Source organism: Echiichthys vipera, assembly GCF_963691815.1.
Source record: "Echiichthys vipera genome assembly, chromosome: 1".
Classification (NCBI taxonomy): Eukaryota; Metazoa; Chordata; class Actinopteri; order Perciformes; family Trachinidae; genus Echiichthys; species Echiichthys vipera.
In genome coordinates this window covers 21,078,001-21,101,252 of record NC_139826.1, presented here as the reverse complement: position 1 = coordinate 21,101,252, position 23,252 = coordinate 21,078,001, and the positions used below count along the sequence as shown (strand labels likewise).

Here is a 23,252-nt window from a genome sequence, read left to right as displayed (position 1 = left end):
CTATGCAGATACAACTTTTAACTTTTAAGCAGATATAATACAACCTCCGACAGAATCACTATAACATGCTGGGAATGCCCTCAAAAAACAACAAACTTATCAGAACACTAATTATTGCCCGCAAAAGTGCAAACATTTCCTCCCAGTATCCCACTGCTTTTGGATAAAAATAATCTCTGGTGAAAAATATAATTACCCTTCCACAGTGTATACACCATCCTGCCCTCAGGCTGCCACTAACAGCTTTCACTATTGAAAAAAAGAGGGCTGTCCCATTATTTATTCCTACAAATATCCACCTGCTAAACAGTGATACTCCATGGACTGATGGACAAATGTGAGTGATTGTTCTGACTTCTGTTTTTTGTGTGACTGTATTTTTATCGTATGACTGCTTTACAGTGTACGTCTTTCAGTCGCACTTTGATTACTCACTGTTTAATGTCAATGTGTGTATGTGCAAGACCAGTGCCCGGAGGACTAAAGATGGATCTATTATATTCTCTATGATTTTAAGCAAACTGTATAAGATCAGGCTAAATAACTGTCATAGATGATCGGAACTTAACAAACAGCCCATCATGCCTAATGCTTCCCTGGCTGTGTACCACAAGCAAAAGCTGAAGCTTTATGACTTTTCTTTGACTCTGTCATCAGCTGTCCAGGAAATAAAAACAGAGGCTCTTCAGGGTTGAGTCTCATTAAACAGTAATGATGATTTCCCAGTGTCTTGCTGTAGATAACAGATGACCAGGTTCCAAATACAAATAAAATCATATTAGCATATGTCATGCCAACAAAGCTGACACTGACGCATAGGCAGAGAGGAGACCGTTATTTAAATTTCCTAAATCATTTACACAGTTTTGGGGGGAAATTATTTTAATGGATATACCCAGCTCCTGGTGGCTGTGCTAACAAAATGAGGAAGGTACAACCTTTCAACCACTGCAATAGCAGGAAGAAATACCAATGAAGCAATAAAAGCAGGAGCTTCTGCCTTTTTCAGGTCCCTGTGGAATATCATCAGCAGCACATGCTCTATAATCATCATGCTAATTACCATGTAAATACCTCTGTTGTTTTCCCTCTCATTAATATTATTGGAAATTCTCATTTCCTCTGAGTGCAGAATTATGCAGAGAAGTCATTCGGTCACCACAATAAAATATCAAAGCAACCTGACAAGGAAGAATGTGGCATGGAAACATCCACTCTGTCGTAGGAGATGACTACTGCATGAATTTCTGTTCATTATATTGTTGCTTTACTTTATTAGTATTAAAGTTTTGGTCAGGGAGATTCTGCTAAGCCTAAAGATGGTAAAATGACTTAATTCTGTATTCAAAATGGTCAAACTGTTCCCTAGGAGACCACAATTATGTGAAATTAAGAAATGTGAGCCAAAGGCCCCCTTGGTCTAAAGGAGCCTTTTCCCTTGGTGAGATAGAAACTCCTCTGATGCTGTAATCAAAGTTCTGCTCAGGAATATCTGATCTGTCTTTCCCAGCACATATTCCAAACTATTAATAGACATAAAAAATTGCTTTAAAATTCCGATGGGATGCAAGCTAGCTGTTATCGGTGCACAGCGCAAAGGCTGACACAGCCTTCAGGTGTTAATTAAATCTCCACTGACATACCCGTATCCTGTTCTGCAGAAAAAGCAGCAGTTCAGATACTGCATAGGTGAAGTCACTTCAGTCACACTGATCTAGCTCAAAACAGGACAGGATAACATCCCACAGGCTCATGAAGAAACATAGTGACAAGAGAATCGTCCGTGCTTAAGGCAGATGAGTTTGTAAGTGCTGACTACTTCTCTAGAGAGCTGTGAATTGATTTGCTGACCGTGGTTGTCCTCAGTGGCAATCCCTGAGCCTCCCAGCACAGTCTCGAAACCTATAGTGCTGCCTGGCACACTCATTCATCAAGCAGCCTGAGCCATTACACAGGCAACTCCAGCAGACCTGGGCCCAGGGCAAGGGGATATTATTAGAGATGAATTGAGGTAACTGCCTTTGATGACCCAGTTCAGGCTGTCTGTTGCTCTCTAAGTTTTTCTGCCGTTTTGCTAACTTCAATTCTTACTTCCAGAATCCTTGCTCTGTAAAGTGGTCAGTGACCATTGAAGCTAGATGTACTGCCCAGCAGGATTTGTGATATTCCTGAAACAGTCCACTGTTGTTAAGAAAAAGCAATTCTACCAACTCCGAGCCCTGAAGGTGCAAATTAAAGCTACATATAATCCGTCCATGTGAGACATCTCATACCTCCTTTTTAAAGCACTGTATCACAGACGGCTTTGAACCAGAATACATAATTCCGTCCAAAACTCACAAGAGGCATTAACTCAGCATTACCTCCAAGGGGAAAAACAAAATGCAAAACAACTGCTAGAGGCAAAACATTACTTTGCATAGATTTTCCAGCTCAGTATAGTATACAAACACTGTCAGCCCCACGATCATTTAAATTAAACAGATCAAAAATGAACAGAAGAGGAGCTATACAGAAAAACATGATACAAATCAACGCAAAATCTGTGACTATGCAGCAATATCAGAAAATAAAATGTTGACTTTGGACTAAACATCAGGGGTCCATTTCACAAAGCAGGTTCAACAAACTCTGAGTCTAACCCTGAACTCTGAGTTAATCTACTCTGAGATAGAAAACTCTGAGTTTTTGGTTTCAGAAAAGCTGATTTGCGTTAGGTTGATCAACTCAAAGTAGTTTGACCTGGAGTTAAGCGCGTGCACCACAAGTAAAAAAAGACAGCATCAATGGAGCCCTGATTCGACGAGTCACCATGGCAACGGGGAAGCGGAGGGCTACGCTACAACTGGAACTGGAAATATTAATGCGCTCATATGGAGAGTTTGAGCAGGTTTACACCGCTGCTGCAGCAAAAGAGAGGGAGACGGTGCGAGAGAACATTGCTGCTCGGGTCAATGCGTAAGTTTAAATGTAGTCCTGTTACAATCACAATAATACCACAGGGGGAATTGCTTGAGTGGTAGTCTATTAGTTTATTTCATTTAGGTGCATTCCCAAGGGGGAGAAGAGCACTTGGCAGCAGCTTAAGATGAAACATAAAAACATTGTTCAAACAGGTAAAACATTGGCACAATCTCATTTTGAGCATGTTTTACATTGTAAAGCAAATATTACCGTAAGTGGCTGTTTTATATGTTGTATAAAAAACTCCCATTTGCAAAAAATGCAGCGCAACACACACTGGGCCTCATTTATCAATCTTGCGTGAAAACGGGCGCAGATCTGAGCACAGAATTGGTCGTAGGAAAGGACCCACGTGTGATTTATGAAACATTCGTATCGGACCAATCTCAGCGTACGAATGATAAATGTTCAATTCAACCGCCTTGATAAATGCGGCGGTTGAATTCGATCGTCATGAACATGTTACGCCCTTAAATATTCCTGGTTCGGAGGCCTCGCCCACTGAGGTCAAACATGGAGAGAAGGAACGCAGGTTAGAAAATAAACTTTTCCGACACACAGATCGACATCCTGACATCCGAGATGGAGCAAAATAAGGACGTGCTTTTTGGCAGTCTTAGAGGTGGAATAAAAGGGGCCCATAAAAACACTGTATGGAAAAAAATAACGGAGGGAGTCAACCCGAAGCAGCACTCCACTGAGACCCGAGTGCGCATGTGCGCACTGTTGGACAGGTGTGCCGTATTCAGCACCCCTGCTGTGAAATGCACCCCCTCGCATTATAGGTGATATTCAAAAGATCCATTTAATTTATTTTATAATTATGGCTGCAGTTTATTTCCACAGAACATACAAAAAGGTGTTGTTTTGTGTTCGCTATTATCAAAGTTTGTGATTTTAAACTCTTAAAATAGTTTAAAGACTGTAAGTAACCAATGTTCTGACCGTTGTGGGTTACCTGTATATAAACTACTCCTTTAGGTGGAAACAACAGCCTTCTGATCCAGAATATCACCTATAATGCGAGGGGGTGCATTTCACGGCAGGGGTGCTGAATACGGCACAACACCGTTTCATGTCACAGTCCATCATTTACATACACAACCTCATCCGTCCTTACATTTCCAACATTAACAACCAAAGTCATGCTCTCACATCCCAGCAGATATTGGCCCTCATTTATCAAATGAACGTACGGCAGATCCTACATGACGCTTCCTGCTGCTATTATCACTGTTACTCATATATACTATCACTAGTTTAATAAACTATAAAATTTGTAGCCATAAAAACACCACCAGTGGTATGTCTCGCTAATCGTAGCTGCTATTGCCACTACTCATTATTGATCATGTTTGCCACCATAATTATTATCATTGTCATATTCTATCACCTTAGCTGTGCTTGTCTCTACTATTCTGTTGTATTAACTGTCTTAATATATACGTCATATTCACATTACTATAGATATTATTATAGTTACTGTTGGGCTTTGCTTGCTTGCATCTCTGGAAGTGTGTCTGTCTGTCTCTCTCCGTCCATCTGTGTGTCTTTTCTCTCTTTCTCTCTCCTTTTCTTCCTCCCTAACCGGTCAAGACCGATGGCCGTCCTCCACAGAGCTGGGTCTGTCCGACGTTCCTGCCTGTTATAGGGAAGGTTTTCAATGCCACCGTACTCTACAGAGGAATGTTGGATCTATGTAAATCATAAATAAGTCATTGAGTGTGGTCTTTACCTACTCTGTAAAGTGTCCTGAGATAACTTTTGTTATGATTCGGCACTATAAATAAAATTGAATTGAAAATTGAATTGAATACACAAGTATGCAACGACAGAGCTATACTGTAAGGGCTATATTTCTTTGCAGAATATATAATGTTTGTGTCCACTGCATCAAGGACACTATAATTTTCTTTGAAAGACATCTGATGGATTACAATAAATATAGTAGATTCTGATTTGCAACAATCTTAATTTTAACCCGCAACTAGACATAACCACAACCGCACAACCACAGAATCAACCTTCATTATACTTATACTACTACTATAAAGTTAAATGACATCATTGACTTTTTCGCTCTGAGTTGAAGTTTTTTCAAGTCCTGAAAAAACAAGAGTGGAAAAAACGAGGCACTCAACAACACAAAAACAGCAAGCAAAACGTTTTCCCATCTGTCTAATCGGGTCTAAACGTTTTACAAGGCACATACAAGGTTGTAGGCAGTCTCAAAACACATACTTAAGAGGACTAGATGGTTTAAATGCTGTAGACAGCCCTGATAAATCAAATGGAAACCATAACATGACTGACGAGTCGTCTTTTTATTACAGATACACTACAACTTGATAGCTTCACTGCCCTTAAAGTCTGATCAATCATCCAATAGGAAGCCAGCCTACGCTGATAACATAAATGTTTTGTTTTTGCACTTCAAGCAGAGATAAATCACAACCACAGAGTAACTATTGTTACTGTTTAGGTGCCCAGAGAGAGAGAGAGAGAGAGTAATGAGCTTTTTAACGCATTTGAGGCAAAATAACGCAACATTAAAAATAAAAGATGCTGCACTGAAGACATGGAATAAGCAAAAAAGCCTTAGTCGTACAAAAGCAGTGATTTTTGGATAAAAAATCTGTACCTGCTTCCAGATTTAGGAAAAGTTAGCATAGACTAATAACAGTAGTAGTAACACTTAATGATAGTGTTTACAATCAACAGACAAATATCAAACTATACATAATATGGAGACAAATCTAAACTGTATCACACTTGTATTTGATTTCAGAAATGTGTGTTTGTGTGTGTGTGTGTGTGTGTGTGTGTGTGTGTGTGTGTGTGTGTGTGTGTGTGTGTGTGTGTGTGTGTGTGTGTGTGTGCGTGTGTGTGTGTGTGTGTGTGTCTGGATGCTCTGTCCTCTACTGTCAAAAGTCTGTTTCTTTTATCTGTTTGACCAATGCCTGGGAAGATAGACTCCAGGTCCCCAACCTACCAAATGATATGGAGATTGCTGTGAATGGGGGGCCACAGAGCCAAGGTCTCATTTACATAGGGACAGCATAACAGGTAGAGCCATTACTGGAAGCAGATCTGTCGAGGCGAACCTCATGAATAAAAGATCAGAAAGATTTATAATGAGGGTTTATTGTTTTTAGCTGGCCTTGATCTTATGACAATCTTTAAAAAGATAAGCGGCATCTCCATTCCATATCCCAAAACCTCATTCAGAAGAATCAGCACTGAAACTCTGTACTGGTTCAATTGTGACCTCTAAATATGTCACCTTAAACTGCCTCTGCGAAAAGGGGAGTATTTGTGTTGGACACACCAAATGTTCACTAATGTTAATGTGGAGTAAATCACAGTGGCCACAGTTCCTAACAGATGGGATGGAAATAAAGTTAATGTGTAAGACTTTCTTTCATTTCCCACATGTTTACAGTTGAGTATGTGAGAGGCATATGGTATCATATACATATGTCTCTTGAACCATGTCTTCATTGTGTGTATCACTCAGGTATTTTCATGTTTGCTCAAAAATTTTACTCTGACATCATGTTTCAACACCTGTCCACAACTTTCACGTACTTCAAACTGTAGCATTAGGAACAAACAGCACATTCACAGTAACATATAGTGACACAAGGATGACATATCCAGTTAAATACACAAATTAATAAACCAATAAAACCACACTTCACACGTATAAAAAGAAAAACACATGAAACACCACAAGAGATGCATTAAGAGCCTTCATTATTAACTAAATGGGGGGATGATTTTACTCGGAGACTACAGATATAAAGCTAACTCAAAACAACCCAATATTTAGCATAAATTTAAATTTTTTCTGTGTCATCTCACAGGAACATGAGCAGACAAATATTCAGAGAAAAGTTCTGGCATGGCCAAATAAGACAAACAAGGCAAACATTTCATCCTTGAATGCTATGATACACTAAATGAGAGAGACTGGAGCAGTGTCCGTTCTTCTCTCCTTCTCCTGCTGTGTGTCTCTTAATGGTAGAGTTACATGTTTCTCTGACTTCTTCATTATGAGAAATATAAGGAACCCACTCATATAACTACCAGTAACTATGTACATGCACACACTCATGCACATACATAAAGCACAAATTGGTGAACTCTACACCACTGTATTTCAAAATGTGCTTGCCTCCAGCTGTAGTGCTTGATTTTGGAAATCATAATAATAGCCCTGCAAACCAAGGCAGACATTAAGGTTTTCCCAAACAGGAATATCTCTGCTGGGCTCATAAAGCTGACTTGACAGGCCAAGGGGAAACTGCCAGCTGAAATTAAAGAATTGTTTATTCTTCTTCTTTTTTCATGCAGACATTCAAGAAGACACCCAGAAACAAAATGTTCAGCAAACAGACGAGTAGGTGTAGCAAGGGAAAAGCAGCTATGGGTTGTTGGTGGTGAAGAGCTCGGGAATAACTGCATGCTCTTACACCCACTGGAGTCTGGCATGGGGCACTATAGCTTGGCAAGGTTGGATGAGAGGTGGGGTCAAGACTTCACCCTCTGGGAGGCCCCTTTATAGCTAATTGCTATCCTTGTGGCAAACATAACCTCATGCAGCAGCACGCACAGAGAAAGATACACAGGGACTGTGAGGACATGATAAACGGTATGTTGAGAGTGAAGACGTTAACAGAAACAGAAAGGTAAAATAAAAAAAACAACTCTGGAGATTATGTATGAATTATCATGTTAACACCCTCTGTGTCCAGAGGGCTAAAGTTGAATTTTGCATCAATATTACACAAACAAAAAATATAAAGCCAAATATGTTCATGAATGTTACATTTTGAAAGAGAAAATACAGCCAAGCAAAATCACTTTCTTCGAAAATCAAAATTATTTATTTTGCTTGTAAGAAATAAGAATTGTTACTGTTTCTGAAGTACCTAAAGATAATACACTTTTACATCACTTAGTCCTCACAAAAATGGAGAGATTAGTACACCTCCGGGCCAAAATGCAGTACATGATTTTCTTTTCTCCATGCCTCTTTATATAATAACATAATTGCTGAGAAAGGATTCAGTGCAAAGGTACTTAAGAAGAAAAATCTGAATCACTATGATTCTAAAAAGCATTTAAACCATAGGCCTTTACCCAGCTTGACCCCTTTTAGCAAGCCACTTGTCTTAAGCACACTTGAATTCAGCACAATGGCATATTGTATGAGTACTGCATTTTGTTCCATATACATTCCTGAAATCATAATCATCTCAGATACAACTGCCATAGAAATATTTTCTGAATGAGTAATCATGAACTAGACCCTTTCAAGGAAGATAAAGTGAATTTAATTGATGATGCTGCATGGACCACCACACATTCGCCTGAAACCAAAATAAGTAGTTGGCCAATCAATTAATCCCGGGGGGGGGGGGGGGGGCATGACATCAAGGTGAAGACCCTTTTCATCTGTCATTCTTTGATGGATCTCAAAAAGGCATTACACAACTTAATGATGCAAGAAGATAACTGGACCCAAGTCATTCAGCCTTCTCTAATGTGATGGCTTTATAGAGAGTCTTATAGGAGACGTGTGCAAGGGAAGAAAGGAACATTCACAATGTCTCTTTATCAAAATGTCAACAATTAAGTGTTTACTTAGTTGGGGTGGGGGTGCTTTTGTAGTGTGTTTTTGAATTGTGCTCATGTCATATTTTTGTTACTCAATTGTGCATTCATTGGAAAGAATGGAGTGGAATGTGAATGTGTGCACCAAATGAACACACTTCCAAGCAATAACATAACAGCTTATTTCCAAGGCAATGTGTTAAGTGTATCGGTTGGTAAAAAATTACAAGAATTAAATTCAGCTGTACACAAGTTAATGTTCTGAAAGCACTTTGGGATAGTCTGACATTGCTAGACAAAATCTGAGTTAGTCTGGAACCTCTCAATTATTTCTTGATTTCCAAGGAGCGTTATCAACAGCCATAGACAAAAATAACTCTGGATGCAACTGAATTGAGCTACAACCAATCAGAGCACTGAAACATCATGTGATGCAGTGTGGAGCCGATCGACTAATTACAAACAGACTACAGCGTGCAGATATGAGCTGTGATGGTGTAGCATTAAAATGCCTGTGGACGCAATGTGCAGTTTTTGCCATTAGAAATTGAAGATAGGACTTCAACAGAAAGTTCCATATCAGCTGCAGCCATCTTGGTCGTTGTCCAAAGTGCATCCCCATCCTTGTTTATATTTGCTGTATCCCTGTTATGAGGGTGTGTGAGCCATAAAATATCGTCATCACATATTTAACAGAAAGAAGAAGTTGTCAGTCATTGCCTGAAATACACCAAAGCCGACCAGGGCCAGGTTGGCTGGAAATCTGCCTGAATGTGAGGGACACCAGAGGTATCTGCCAGAGCAAATTAATCTTTTTCTGGTTCCCAGGCTGATTCTCGGATACTTTCCTCAGACAGAAATAACAGAAAAAGGGATACAGCAGACAGTAACAGTTCATTGGTATGATTAAATAAAACAACTTCACTTTATCCTTCCCACGAACACCCTCAATCTCAGAAGATCAGTAGTTGAACACAGTAGCTTTTCACCCTGAGCATCTACTAAATAGTTACATAATTTCTCCCAACAAAACAAACTCTGATAAGACATATGACTGGTCAATCCTAATACAAGACGCAATTAAAAATGTGCACAACACATGGGGGAATACAGATTTCTTTGAAATGAAAAGTGGTTGTGAAGTAATCCTTAAGAGAAACACACAAACACACCTTCCCATTCAGTCAAAGACCCAAAAGAACCTGCACATCTATTATTCTCAACCCACGCTCCTGACTGCAGGCCTCCCTCTTACAGACCTTACTTCTCTCACGTCAACTGAACTGCAAAATTAGTATTTGAATCTTAGAAAAGTGCAAAGAAAGGGGGGCAGAGGGATACAGATTAGCAAAGAGCTGACATTTTCTCCCATTATACCTATTGTTCTTTAGCTTATAATGCAAATTAAACCTATGAATCAGCTCTAAAGCTCCTTGCAGACCATGAAACAGCTTTTATCAACCTGACAATTTAATTGTGATTTTACGTAGCAGCTGGCAGTTTTGAAAACTCTTATATGCTCGAAAATATCCTTTGACTTCTTGCATTCAAAAAGGAAATAGGGGTATGCCAGAAGTCACTCGAATGATCACTGAAAGTATCATGTATTTTTTGGGCAGTTTTCAAGCCTTTTATTAGATAGGACAGACAGGAAATGGGGTGAGAAGGGTGGGGGGGGGGGGGGCATACAGCAAAGGGCCGCAGGTTGGAGTCGAACCCACAGATGCTCCCTCAAGGACGTTCAGCCTCTTTACATGAGGTGACTGCTCTAACAACTGTGCTACTGTCTGCATGTATGTTAAAAAAATTAAAAACATGCCATCAAAATTATGTATGAGGGGATCTGTAATTCCTGGTATTAATCTGTGATGTCTCTTTGTGGCACTAGCCTGAGTTGTGTTGAGTTGTGTTGGTGCTGTGTAGCCCAGCTATGGAGCTCAGGATAATAGAGGATTCCGTAAGCATCTGTACTGTGCAATAATGAAAAACGGCCCATGCTGTGAGAGGAAATGGAAGATTTCATAATCCTTCTGAGGCCTTGGCCCTGGTCGCTGGTCCATGGAGAGAGTCTCATTAAACTTCTCATTAGTGACACACTGAGCTTCTGTAATGACTGAATGCATACACAAATCACCTCAGACATGAAAGGAAGGACAACAACAACAACAGCAGATGCATGGCTCTATGATAAGAACATTTGTACTTCGCAAATGGGAAACTATTGTACATCTGTGTACAGCCGGGCTGTAGAACTTGAGAACGGTATTGGTCTCGCGTCTGAAAATGTTGCACTTGATTGTGAATTATCTCGGATTAGTTTTATGTTAGAAGATAAAACAATCATGTATATAGATCTATCCTACCTTGACTACCTTTGGTCTTGTACTTGACTTTGACTCGATTACGTTGGTCTGGACACTTGTAAAGAATGGCTCCCCCCTTATATAATGTACCTCACCTACTGTACTTAAAGGTTGAATATGGAGAATGAGCAGAACACCGCCATCTAGTGTCTCAAAATCGTAGTCGCAACAACAAAAAATTATTCCAAGCACTCACGCCATGTTCGTCAGACCCGGCCCAGTAGCCTACATAAGACCGGAGTCTGTTTGAGCCTGTCTGAACCCATGCCCTCTGGCAAATTGCACCATAAAAAACAAGCATTGCAGAGGAGTTTGACTGACAGTACCATTAGCCGTAACTGTTAGCCGTTGCAGCTAAGTAAAGTTAGCTTACCGATCAAGGAGAAATGTAGCCATTTCGGCGTGACTTTTAATGCCGTTGAACTCCTTTATCTCAGTCCACCGAGTGAATGCTTGGCCTATATTGACTCTCGTTTTTTGCCCGTCTCCGGTCAGCAGTTGCAGGATTGGCAAACTCCATTTCATTTTTTAATACTAATTCAGACTAAATATATTTCTGTGCCCCTCAAAACGCCCTGTGGATGTATTCTTTTTTTAAATATAGCTTTTAATAAAGATTCTACACATTCAAGTTTTAAACTACTGTATGCCCTACTAAAGACATATAACCTATTTATCATAATACATAGTAACAGAGGAGTACTCCAAACAAATATAAATGTGATATGCCAGTCTAGTTGAAAGCTATCATAAATCAAAGTGCCTTCTTATCCGCGTTCCGCTGGATTTATGCTGTTCACTTCAATGTATTCATTCTTAAAGGGGCAGTAATGGACATACTTATAATCTCTGGATGTGTCAAGATGAGGAGCACATTGTCATGATTGCAGTTCAGAGGTGCTGAGATAAAGGCTTTTTTGAGGAGGGTCAGACGTGTTATGATATATTTTTATTACCAGACGGTCAAATAATAGGGACTGAAATGAGCAGGCCATGCAGCATGCTTGTACAGGATGGGACAAATTAAATTTAGCAAATTGTGCATATCACATCCTTTCTCCTCCTATATGTCTTTGCAAGCATACAAGCATACAAAATACTACTACTGTCAACTGTAGTTTTGCAGTTTAATAAAGCTGTGATTCTGAAGATGCATCTATTCCCAGAGGACAGGCACATGCACCACACATCTGATGAGCAGTAACAGCAAGACAGATGGTGCAGCACACTCTTGGTCATGCTCTGAAACGGTGACAATCTCAGAAATAAAATAAAGCCATCACACTCTGAATTGACATGAGCAGGATAAAGAGGGCTCTGTGTTTGTGTGTGTGTGAGTACATGTGAGCACATGTGAGCACGGTCTGCATGCCTGCTTGGCTCTACAAATGAAACTTTGTATGAACACTCTGATCAATGCACCCCTTGGTTGGATTGGAGCCTGGCTATGAATATCAATTTTGCATTCATCACTAGCTGCTCCCCCTGACACCCCACCTGACACAAAAGACTAGAATCAGCTTTCTGTTTGTGTCAGCGTTTACCAAGAAGCGCTGTATAGCTTGAAAGAGGGAGCCTCCTTACCTCAAGGGCATCGACAGACTATGTATTGTCTCAAGCTGTATAAAAGTGATTACAATCACTTATCAACCACTAAAAACCCATATGTCATGTGAGGCAAAATTATATGACAAAAGCTCAGTTGAAACAGGCTGCAAACTACAGGCTTGGCTTCTTCACTAATTACTAAAAAATATCGGTATGCATACTTTCCTTGTCATCACCATCAAAGTGTGGCGGCACAATATCAAAAACCTCACTCACTCTGCAGAGTATACCGTGTCCTGCTTTAGTTAGCCATATTGCATCAATTCAATGCAATTTAAATTATTATTTATTATTATAGTGGCAAATCATAAAAAAGTCATCACAAGCAATTAACATATAGAGTTAGTGTAGACCACACTCTATGACTTATTTATGATATACAGAGACCCAGAAATTCCTCCATGAGCAGCAGCAAGTCACAATATCCCACTCTGATGTTTGGTTTTGATACGCATGCAGAGGTCTGATGTGGTTATCAACTGATAATTAAGTCAGATGTGCTGACATAAAATAAGTAGGCACAGATGCTTGCAGAGTCACTTTGTTGCAGTCAAAGCAGAGACATTTTAGAAGTGAGGCAGCACAACCCATAGTAAATTCCTGTGTCCATGTCATGCGTTTTGCCACTGCCCAGCCTCTTTAGGAGACTAGTGGCAGGTCCTGAGTGTATTGATTTCAATGGGAGAAGTGAACATGAACACAGATTAGGATTGATCCCTTCTCCCCTGAATTAATTATTGAGACCTGTTTCCGTTTCAGACACAAACTCTTGCGAGATCTGGCAACATAGATAAGCTACGTCAACCAACTTCTGCGACGGGCTCAGACAACACATTTTTATAATGCTAAATATTAGCTGTGTAACTATCTATATAGCAACAAAATAGAAATATGAAGGACATGCCCACTAAGGAGACCACATGCAAGCACCCCCACCTCCACAACAAAGCATGCAAGCTCCTCTGAAAGTAATGATATAGTTCCCACCCTGAGTGCAATCACCTGTTCATAGCACAAGCATATTTTATGTCCACTTACAAACACACATAGGCAGGGCAGTTGCTAGGAATTCTGGGCCCCCTGAAAGAATATCGGTGTGGGCCCCTCTACCCTATTCCTTGCCACCTTCAATTGTATTGTTTTTCAGTGTTCTTGACGGTGCCTGGTGTAATACACCCAATTTGTTTCCTTTTTTAAGATTAACAACTTAACAAGTCAGAGTATTATTATGTAAATTATGTATTATTAGTTGTCTTATTCTCATTTTATTGATTTGAAACATGTTATTACACTTCTGATTGCAAATATATTTTCAATTAACCACTCAACAAATAGGTAGTGGGTATTTTATTGTATTCAACAATCAAGCACTGATATGCTTATGAAATAATTTGATATAAAAGGAAAAACAGTGTCCTGGCTCAAGGTAGTCCACAGGTAAATATGTAACAATTAACTTAAATGTGCAAGTAAAACAACGAGAACATAGAATACGTTGTAAAACAAATATCAAAAACAACAACAATCCTCATCTAATCCCACTGAAAGTTTAAATTGTAGTAAATAATAGTTTGTTCGCTGTAAGTCTCATCAGAAAGCCCAACGCCGGGCCTTTTTGTTGGCAAATTCGCTGATGAGGTCTTTAAAGTCCAATTGTCGGCTTAGCTGACTTTCAATTGAAAGTCTAGCAAGGCTATTTAGCCTCTCTTGGCTTGCTGTGGATCTGAGATAGTTCTTGACTATTTTCAGTTTGCTAAACGCCCTCTCTCCACCTGCAACAGTCACAGGTAATGTACAGAAGATTCGGATGGCAACACATACTTCACCAAAAATGCTCTGTAGCTGAAGTTTATGGATGGAATTCAGCAGTTCAAGGGGAGAGTGGCAGTCTGAAAATGTGGCACTATAAACAGACCTCAAATGTTGCACTTCAGTTTCAAAATTAGCACTAAGATCCTGTTTGTATTTGCTTGTTAATGAATGGCAAACTGAGTGAATCTGATCATCTTTTAAATCTTTGATTTTCAGTATTGCAGCAAATTCCTCACAGATACTTGCAATGGATTGAAAGCGGGTGTCCAAGGCACAGAGGATGTTATCTAATGCCACATAGAAAACACTGTTGCGAAACAGATTTGATTCTGTCTCCTGTTGGTTTCCCTCTTCTTCTGACCTCTGGCTCTCATCTGCAAAACGCTTTCTCTTTCGCTTGTGGCTGACTGGAAATCCAATGGGAACATCCATAGCTTCTGCGATGAGGGAAGCCTCTGCAAGGAAGTTGTCCCATGAGTCACGAAAGACCTGCATTTCTTCCTTCAATGCCTCTATATTGGCTGCTTCTACATCTAGTGTAATTTTTCCTGACTGCAGAATTATGTTTCTGTCTTCAATGGACTGCAGTATTTTTTTCCAGACAGTCAGGAGAACAATGGCTTTAAAAGATGTAAAATAACTCCTGAGACCAGTGACCTCTGATTTGACTTCATTAGTCAAGCTGCATCTAGCAAGGATGCTATCCAGGGCCTCTAGGAGTGATGGTAAGTTATTTGCAACTGGTTTAACAGCCGCTATGCGGGCACTCCAACGGGTATCAGACATGCGGTGAAGGGAGCAGCCAGTCTTTTCTTTGAGAATGGCCCATCTCTCTGGGCTGGCACTGAAGATATTGTACAAGCGATTCAAACTCCCGAAAAATGTTGAAACGTCGGTACATGACTCTGCAGCATGTACTCCAACAAGATTTAAAGTATGTGAGGCACATGGTGAATATGTAGCAAGTGGATTTATTTTCCTTATTTCAGCCTGGACCCCTTTAACTTTTCCTGACATGTTCGAGCCATTGTCAAAGCCCTGGCCTCTGCAATCTGCAATGTCAATGTGGTGCTCCTGTAGTGTCTTCAGTAACATCTCTGATATTTCATGGCCAGTCTTGCCACTGAATTCTTCAAACTGCAAGAAACGTTCAGTTACATCCCACTGATCATTCTCCTTCTGAACAACATATCGCAACAGAATTACATTCTGTTCCTTGTGGGAGACATCAGGAGTTGCATCACATATTAATGAGTAAAAAATGGCACACTCCCTTTCCTTCAGTATTTCTTTCAAAACCCTATCTCCACAGAGTTCTATGAACTCATTTTGAGACTCTGGGCTAAGGTAATGGGTCACTCTGGTGCTTGGTCTTTTCTCCTTAACTTTTCTCAGATGATCATTCAACAGAGGATCGTACTTGGCTACAAGCTCTACAGTGCCAAGGAAGTTACCATTCCGTACATCACCAAGCGTTTCTGTGCTCCCTCTGAATGGCAAATTTCTTGAGGCCAGAAAAAGAGTAACATCTAATATTCTCTCAAGAATAGCTTTGTTTCTGTCAACTTCAAGTTGGATCTCTTGTTGCAGATGGCTGTCTATCCCCTTTGCTTCTATCAAATAATATCTCAGATTTTTCCACTTGAGGTAGCAGGTTTTGTGCGCCTTGCAAACTTCATGGTCAGGGAATTTGTTGTACATTCTCCGCCATTTGAGATCTGATATTTTGTACCCTTCTTTGGTGTTAAGTGCACTGGCTGATGGTTTTTTTAGGCCGTCAGAGGAAAATAACATGCATGGTACACAGTATATTGCCTTTGCACTTTCACTGTACATTAACCAGTCTCTCTTCTGTTTTTCCCGTCCATTTGTTGACTTTGTAAACTCTAAATACTCTGGAAATTTCCTTCCATCTGAATCCTTTGGCATGATCAAGGTCAGATCTCTTTGAGTAGCTGTGGTTAGCTTTTTGACTATTATCTCACGATCATGGTCTGTGAGCTTCTCTGGCCATAATCCTGGGTCACATTTTAAATATTCTTCCTCCTTGTTCTCTCTTTCCTGTCTTTCTGTACTTCCTGTGCTCTGACTGTCTTCAGCAGTTTCATGACTGCAACAGCTTTGATTTGCTTCACAATTCCCTTCACTATCTGAAGTAGCCTTGCTTTGGGAGCTTGGACCTGGCTCTGTCAACAGCAAAAGTGACATAAATTGAGTTATAAAAAAATGTAGCCTATATTATGCTATTATATAATTGAAGTAGCTCAGTCCGTTGGGACTTGGCTTGGGAACCACAAGGTGACTGGTTCAAGTCCTGATATGGATAAAATATTTTTAAACCATTCAAAAGTCAGTGTAAACTGTCCAAAATTCTAAATAGTCTTTTTTTTACTTTGTTGTTGTCAAAAAAACAGAACAACAACGACAAATCTTTGAACAATTAACTTTTTTTGTATTTAGACTATTCAAATGTCCCACTAATGACACATTTTACAAGACCACATTGAACACATCATGAAAACGTAACTGACCTTCGTCAGATGCTCATAATTACTGAGTAGAAATTGAATGGGTCATAATACAATTGAATGCAGCCTCTGAATGGGCGCTTACTGGAGCACTGTCCGACAGTGTTATGTGCGAAACACACGGTCACGGTGGTAGCCCCTAAATTAGTAACGTTCAGTTATAGCTACTCTAGGAACCGTCGCTCTACAATGACCTGGCGATTTTTTTTTAATGAACTGGCGACCTGTCCAGAGCGGGGCCCGATGACAGCTAGCGTAGGCTCCAGCCTGCGCCCCGTCAAAGGTAATATTACAGACATTAAATGAATGAACAAGCAGGCTAATTGTTTAAGCCGCCCTCGGTAGTTTACTCTCACCATTCTTAAAAAAAAAGGTTTTGATGTCTTGGGCCCCTGCTCTGCTGTTCCTACACCTGACCTCTTTCTCAACTCTTTTCTGGTGTCCAGACTTGTGTTTTTTGGGGGGCATACTGACTCTGCTGCAGTTAGCTTCTCTACCGGCTAGCACTTAATTCCGATGAGGAAGAACCCCGGGAAGAAAGAGCCGCGGTGTGGACCAAACCATTTTCTAAGAAGGGGCCAGGGGGGTTATTGAATAGAATAAACATATATAAAGAGTATTGTACAACTTGTGGCTTTGTTTTAATTCGGATTCATTCGTATGAATATATATTAGTTCAGTGCATAATCATTTTGTCATAGAGGCTACTGGAGCAGTGTGTGGGCCCTGGCTGGCTGTGGGCCCTTAGAATTGTCATCACCTTTCCCCCCTATACGACGGCGCTGCACATAGGCAACAAACATAAATTAGACTACTGAAGACACAGAGTCTTGAAAAAGGAGGATTTCTCATTGGCTTTTTTTCAGGCAATGAAAAATAGCATGCAGCTTTCTAGTATGGTACTAATCAGGGTTTTTATCGATCCCCTGCATAATCATCACACTCTATTCATGTGTCAGCTAGTGCCACTTCGACATTGAGCAATTTTTCTCAACAACCACAGCTTGAGCCATGCCAAACCTGGTGATGATGTGATTGCAGTTGGTGAGGAAAATGCCTCATTTCTTCCTGTTCTATCATTTCTCCATATCTGCTGATAGGAAAAGGGCCATATACTGTACAATCAAACTGTTGTATGTCCTGTACATAATTCTCAACCCACCTATAGAAAGCAGAGGGATTTCCCTCTTGGTTTATGTATCTTATCTTTTGCATGTATGATCGATTGTGTGGGTACATAAATTCTCATTCTTCTTATCGTTCTTCTCCAGAAATAACCGCAAGTTAACTGCAACAGAACGACAGTGAGACATAAATAACTAATAAAATTGATGTTTTTCAACACAATTACTATACTGGTGAATCTAATCTAGTGCCACTTCAATCTCACCTCTAAACTCAGAGAAAACGCCGTAATGATCCAGACAGAGAGATAAAAATAATACAAAAAAAGAGTGTGCTGTTTCAGCAGTGGGAAGGCAGCAATGACACAGAGACCCCATTGCTCACACTATGCGCTCATTATCTGCTGTGACTCCAGGTCTTCAATATTAGCCAGCAATAAGCACTCTGCAGGACCATCTGCAGAGGGAGAGAGTTAGCCACTGAATAGAAAGAAAGTAGGAAGATATACCATGTTGTTTGTGGAAGCAATAACAAGAAGAAAGGCCAATGAGAAAGAAGTGGAGCACAAGAAATATATAAGAATTACAACTTAATATGTAAGATGAAGGTGAAAGCTGTGAAAGGTAGTTCAAAAGTGAAAGCAGAGAAGATTTCCCTTGGGCACAATAGGGGAGACGTAACTCAGCCCAGTTGGAATCGATGACTAATTAACACTGAGTTAATGGTGGAAATAGCAGCTACTTCTTGTGGATGCTATCTCCAAAGTATCTCCTGAACATTATGAGGGTCATGTCAAGCCCCAAAGTCTGATCAAAGATGAACGAAAGTGCAAGAATTGCGGTATGTATAATTGGCCTCATTTCGTGACACACAAATTTCCTTCAGTTCTAGCTTTTTCTTTTCCACATCCAACTAGGATCCAAACCACAGAGGGGGGCATTTAAGTGTACAGTTCAGATGTAGGGGCTGTGTAAGAATAGTGTAGATGCTTGAAAGCACTAATCAATCTGAACAACAATGTCAAAGCAGTTCATCCTATGCTGGCCCTTGTGGTGTTATGCAACTCATTGCTTACTAGTTTTAGCAGAGGCAAAATATTCCCAGAAAAAACAAATACTAAACTTAAATACCCTGACAGTATATCTCACACAAATATATAGAAGTGTTTTCTGGACATGTGATCCTTTTTTTTCTGTTTTGATCCATAGTAATTTGTACTTACCTTCTGTCTGATCTCCTCCTCCATTTTGACCGGGGAACCCAGCTCAGCAACCTGTTTAACTCCATCACTAGCAAAGCCACCATATTCCCACAGCACATATTTCTTAGAGTGGGAGGCACCAATGATTGCTGACCAGTGATTAGCACGACCTGGTGAATTAAGACAATAAAACACCTTGTTAGTTGGATCCCCAACTTGTTTCCCAAAGTTATCTCTTAATTATTCAATTAGAGAGATGCCCACGGTGATTCATCAGTTGCTTGGTACATGTTGATTGACAGACCAGACACCTCTTTTGGTGCATCATATTTACTGACAAAAAGATTTGTTTCAGTCTAAAAAATAATCCTTGTTGCTGCAAACCACCTACAGTGTATTACTTTATGGTCCCTTAATCCTAATCCATTCCCTCTCTCTCTATCTCTCTCTCTCGCTCAAGGCAAACGTGTATGACAAGGACAAAATGAATAGTGGAGCTCTAAATGTGCCCAGTGTCTTTAAGCATACAGAAAATGCGGCAGTTCAGCAGTTCGGCAACTCTAGCTTAAGCAAACTCGAGCCTAACCTGTACACAATTAACGTAGACATGGTGGAAGCTAAAACCTTGATCTAACCTCCATTGTTGTGTAAGGCATAATAAAGCATGGAATACAGCAGTTTATCTCATATTGATGTTTACATTTAGGGTTATCCTTACTATCTCGCTTTAGGCAGTGGTCTGATATGTCTACCACACAGAAAAGGTTACCTCATATTCCTTTATTACTCTCCCTACTGCCATATTATCCCCCTGCCAAGTATGTTATTATGTACACAGTCTAGAATGACACAGCTACATCAACCTGAGACCACAATGATAATTTTACAGCCCCAATCGACATAATATAAAAGTCTTCTTGAGTGCTGGTGGGTCTACCATCCCTTGGTTTCCAAGACATAAACTTAAGTTGCTTTGGACAGCTACTGACACTAAGTCGTTGCTTTCCTTACCTGACCAACTTCACGTTCAAGTCAAGGCTCATGCAAATAGGTCATAGGTCTGCCCCTCAACTTCTAAAGAGTCCTTACTCTTCAGTTCTGTAAGTCACCCTTTCTGCCTTCTGCTGGTTCCCAGTGTGAGTCTGAACAAAGATGAACTGCTCTGAGGATCTAATCTCTGTGTTTGAAGTATTCCTGAAATAGTATTTGAGAAAACATAGACAGTTTTTCACTGGATATTGCAGGTCATTTTCAAATAAGATATTTACTTTCCTAACTTTTTACTTATACAAAAAATGTTTTTTCCCAAGGTCTGGCTGAACGCATATGAGTATAAATATACAGGAATTGGTGACCAACAGATTTTACAGTTCTCAGGAGTGGTTATGTCTTTTCCTATTCTCTTCCGACAGCTTGGCATGGCCTTGATTTACAACTGTACTATATACTCTTGCACTGAATATTTGTTTAGACATATTTTACTGTCTTTGGTTTTTGGATTTTTCACAAGGTTATTAAAGAAGTCTGGTAAACTCCTCAGTTTTGGGATCCTAAATGGCAAAAAATGCCCTATGTACAAACTTCACTTACAATTACAAGGATATGGAGTTTCTTACAAAAAAATGTCTTTTCTCTAGCATTGAATGTGATTGATTAGCATGGTCCTTGCTCTTTCTAGCGTTTCTGATGTCTAAAATAATAAGTGTAAAACAAATATTTAAAAAAAACAACTTTTTGATAAAGTTAGGGGTTGTGTAATGACTTTGATTAATACAGAATTGATACTGTCTTTGAATGGATTTGACTCCTCTCCCCTTGCTCAGATGCAGGGCCTCAATGTTACATGTTTGGTCTCTTTCCTTGTGTATACTAATTTGATACCATAATATCTTCTCCTCTTCTTACAATACACATTTCCAATCATCCAAGTTAAATAATTACACTTAACTCTACACAACTATAACCTATTTTAACTGCAGTTAGTACAAAAGGTCTAATAAATTGCCAAAATCTGAAAAAACAAACAAATGAAACGATTTGGTGTTTCGAGCATGTACTCTGTTATATTCAACCTGTCCTTTCTTAGCTAATCAAGCACAATGAGCCTAGCTTAAGTAACTTATAGTGACATACGATGTTTATCCATGCTTGCTTTGTTTACTCAATTGATACTACATTCCTATGCCACAGGGAGGGTTATTAATGCATTCATTTCATCTTTCTGTGAGTTCTGTAATGTCTGTGTTTCAGTGTTAACCAAAGCAAGGTAAAACAGCTGGGGTGTGTTCAAAATGCTGCAGCAAAGTTTTTACCTTGACCTAAGAAATGGAAATATATTTGTATATTTTAGCATATTTGTGTTAGTTACTTTTAAAGGTTAAATGGCCTTTCTGAATCTGTCTGAATGGTTCTTAACTACAATCTTGCCTGCACAGAGCCTTCCAACTCTTTTGGTGCCCTGGTCAATGACTAATGATGCCTATGATTTGAAATGGCCTGCCTGAGGAACTCGAAATTGCAATGTCGATATAATCTCTTCAGGCCTTATCTGGATGTGTTTTTTAGCTGGGAAAAGTGCCCTTTTCTTATTGCTGCAAATGGGTTTGAAAAATGCTTCTGTGCTTCAGGTGCAGTACATATATCTGCCTTATTCAAATTAATGATTTGGGTTTTTATTAATTAGTAATAGCTTATGACATTCCATTCAGTACATGAGCTGAGTGATTGATAGTAGCAGCCTGTTGTTTTTTTTCCATCTACCCATCCATCCATAATGAGGCCATATCTGACACAACGGGTTGTTTTGGGCAAGTTTTTTTAGAACGGCCAAAAGCTTTGGTCTTTTTTTAGAATTTCACCATGAAATAGCCATCTGAAATAGGCTTTAACTTAGAGTGCTTTGGACCCCTATTTTTCTCAAGTTTGTTTGAAAAATTCTGGATGTTTGAAGTCAAAAAAATGGAAATGTTTGGTGCCTTGTATGTATTTTAGGGCATTTATTTTTGCTTAATTTGATCTTTAAAGGCCTTTCTGTCTAAGTATGGAAGCAAAATTGCCTGCCCATCAATCAATATTAGTCTTCACTGTCAAGATTTTTTTTTTTAAATATAAGTATATTTTTTTGATGGCCCTTTATAAGATTTTCAGGGCATCTGTGCCCCAAGCTTTCATAAATGTCTTACCCTGGCAGCCAGGGAGTCATTTCCAATAACTAAATTGCTTTAACATTGTGGCTTTGGATTGGAGTTATATATCTATCATCAGGTTCTTTCGCCTAAGGTTGAGGCTGTATTAGTTTACTTCAAAGGTGGGTATAACTTGGAGCCATTCTCCAATTTTTTAAAGCAGTTTTAGTAGGGATAAGTGCTTGTGATCAGTCTTGTGGCTGAATTCCATCTTCCGGGAGGAAAATAGAGCAGTGACGTGATACTGTATGTGCTGAGCTGCTAAGTGTCTTGTAATGACCTGTCACAATTTTACAGGATTTTGATAAGAATATAGCCCCTTTGACCTCATTGTATTGCTTGACTTTAGAACAATACTTGCAGGCTTAACAGAGAAATGCAATAGTTCCCTGATTAAGTAGTGACCAAAAGGTCAACAGCATTATTGTGCAGCTGACGCAGACAAAGGTAAATGTGCTTTCGAGCGTCACATTGTTTACCATACCATTGCATTCTGCTCCCCCATGAAAGAAAAAAACTGAATATTTTTATTTATCTAGTTTATGTGCACTCATTTCATTTCAGCTCAGTGAGTTTTTACCGTGTTATGCTGTCATTTATGGTTACACTCTTATCTCTCCTCTCCTCTCTTCTTCACCCTCTGTTTTTCACTGAAGATAGGCTTTTCTCTCTCTCTCTCTCTCTCACACACACACACATACACACACACACACACACACACACACACACACACACACACACACACACACACACACACACACACACACACAAACACACAAACAAACAAACACACAGACACACACACATGGTGCGGGCAGCACTTACGAGACAACATTCAAGCATTTGG

The 23,252-nt window shown here is 39.7% G+C and overlaps 1 protein-coding gene across 1 annotated transcript in view; it reads right to left on the bottom strand.

Annotated features, from left to right (window-relative positions):
• The window catches only part of spon1a (spondin 1a), a 75,494-nt gene that overhangs the window by 33,470 nt on the left and 18,772 nt on the right, over window positions 1-23,252 (bottom strand). Inside the window, exon 6 of the mRNA XM_083913870.1 lies at window positions 19,242-19,390. Within this exon, the coding sequence (XP_083769996.1) occupies window positions 19,242-19,390 (149 nt within the window). The remainder of the gene's footprint in view (window positions 1-19,241; window positions 19,391-23,252) is intronic.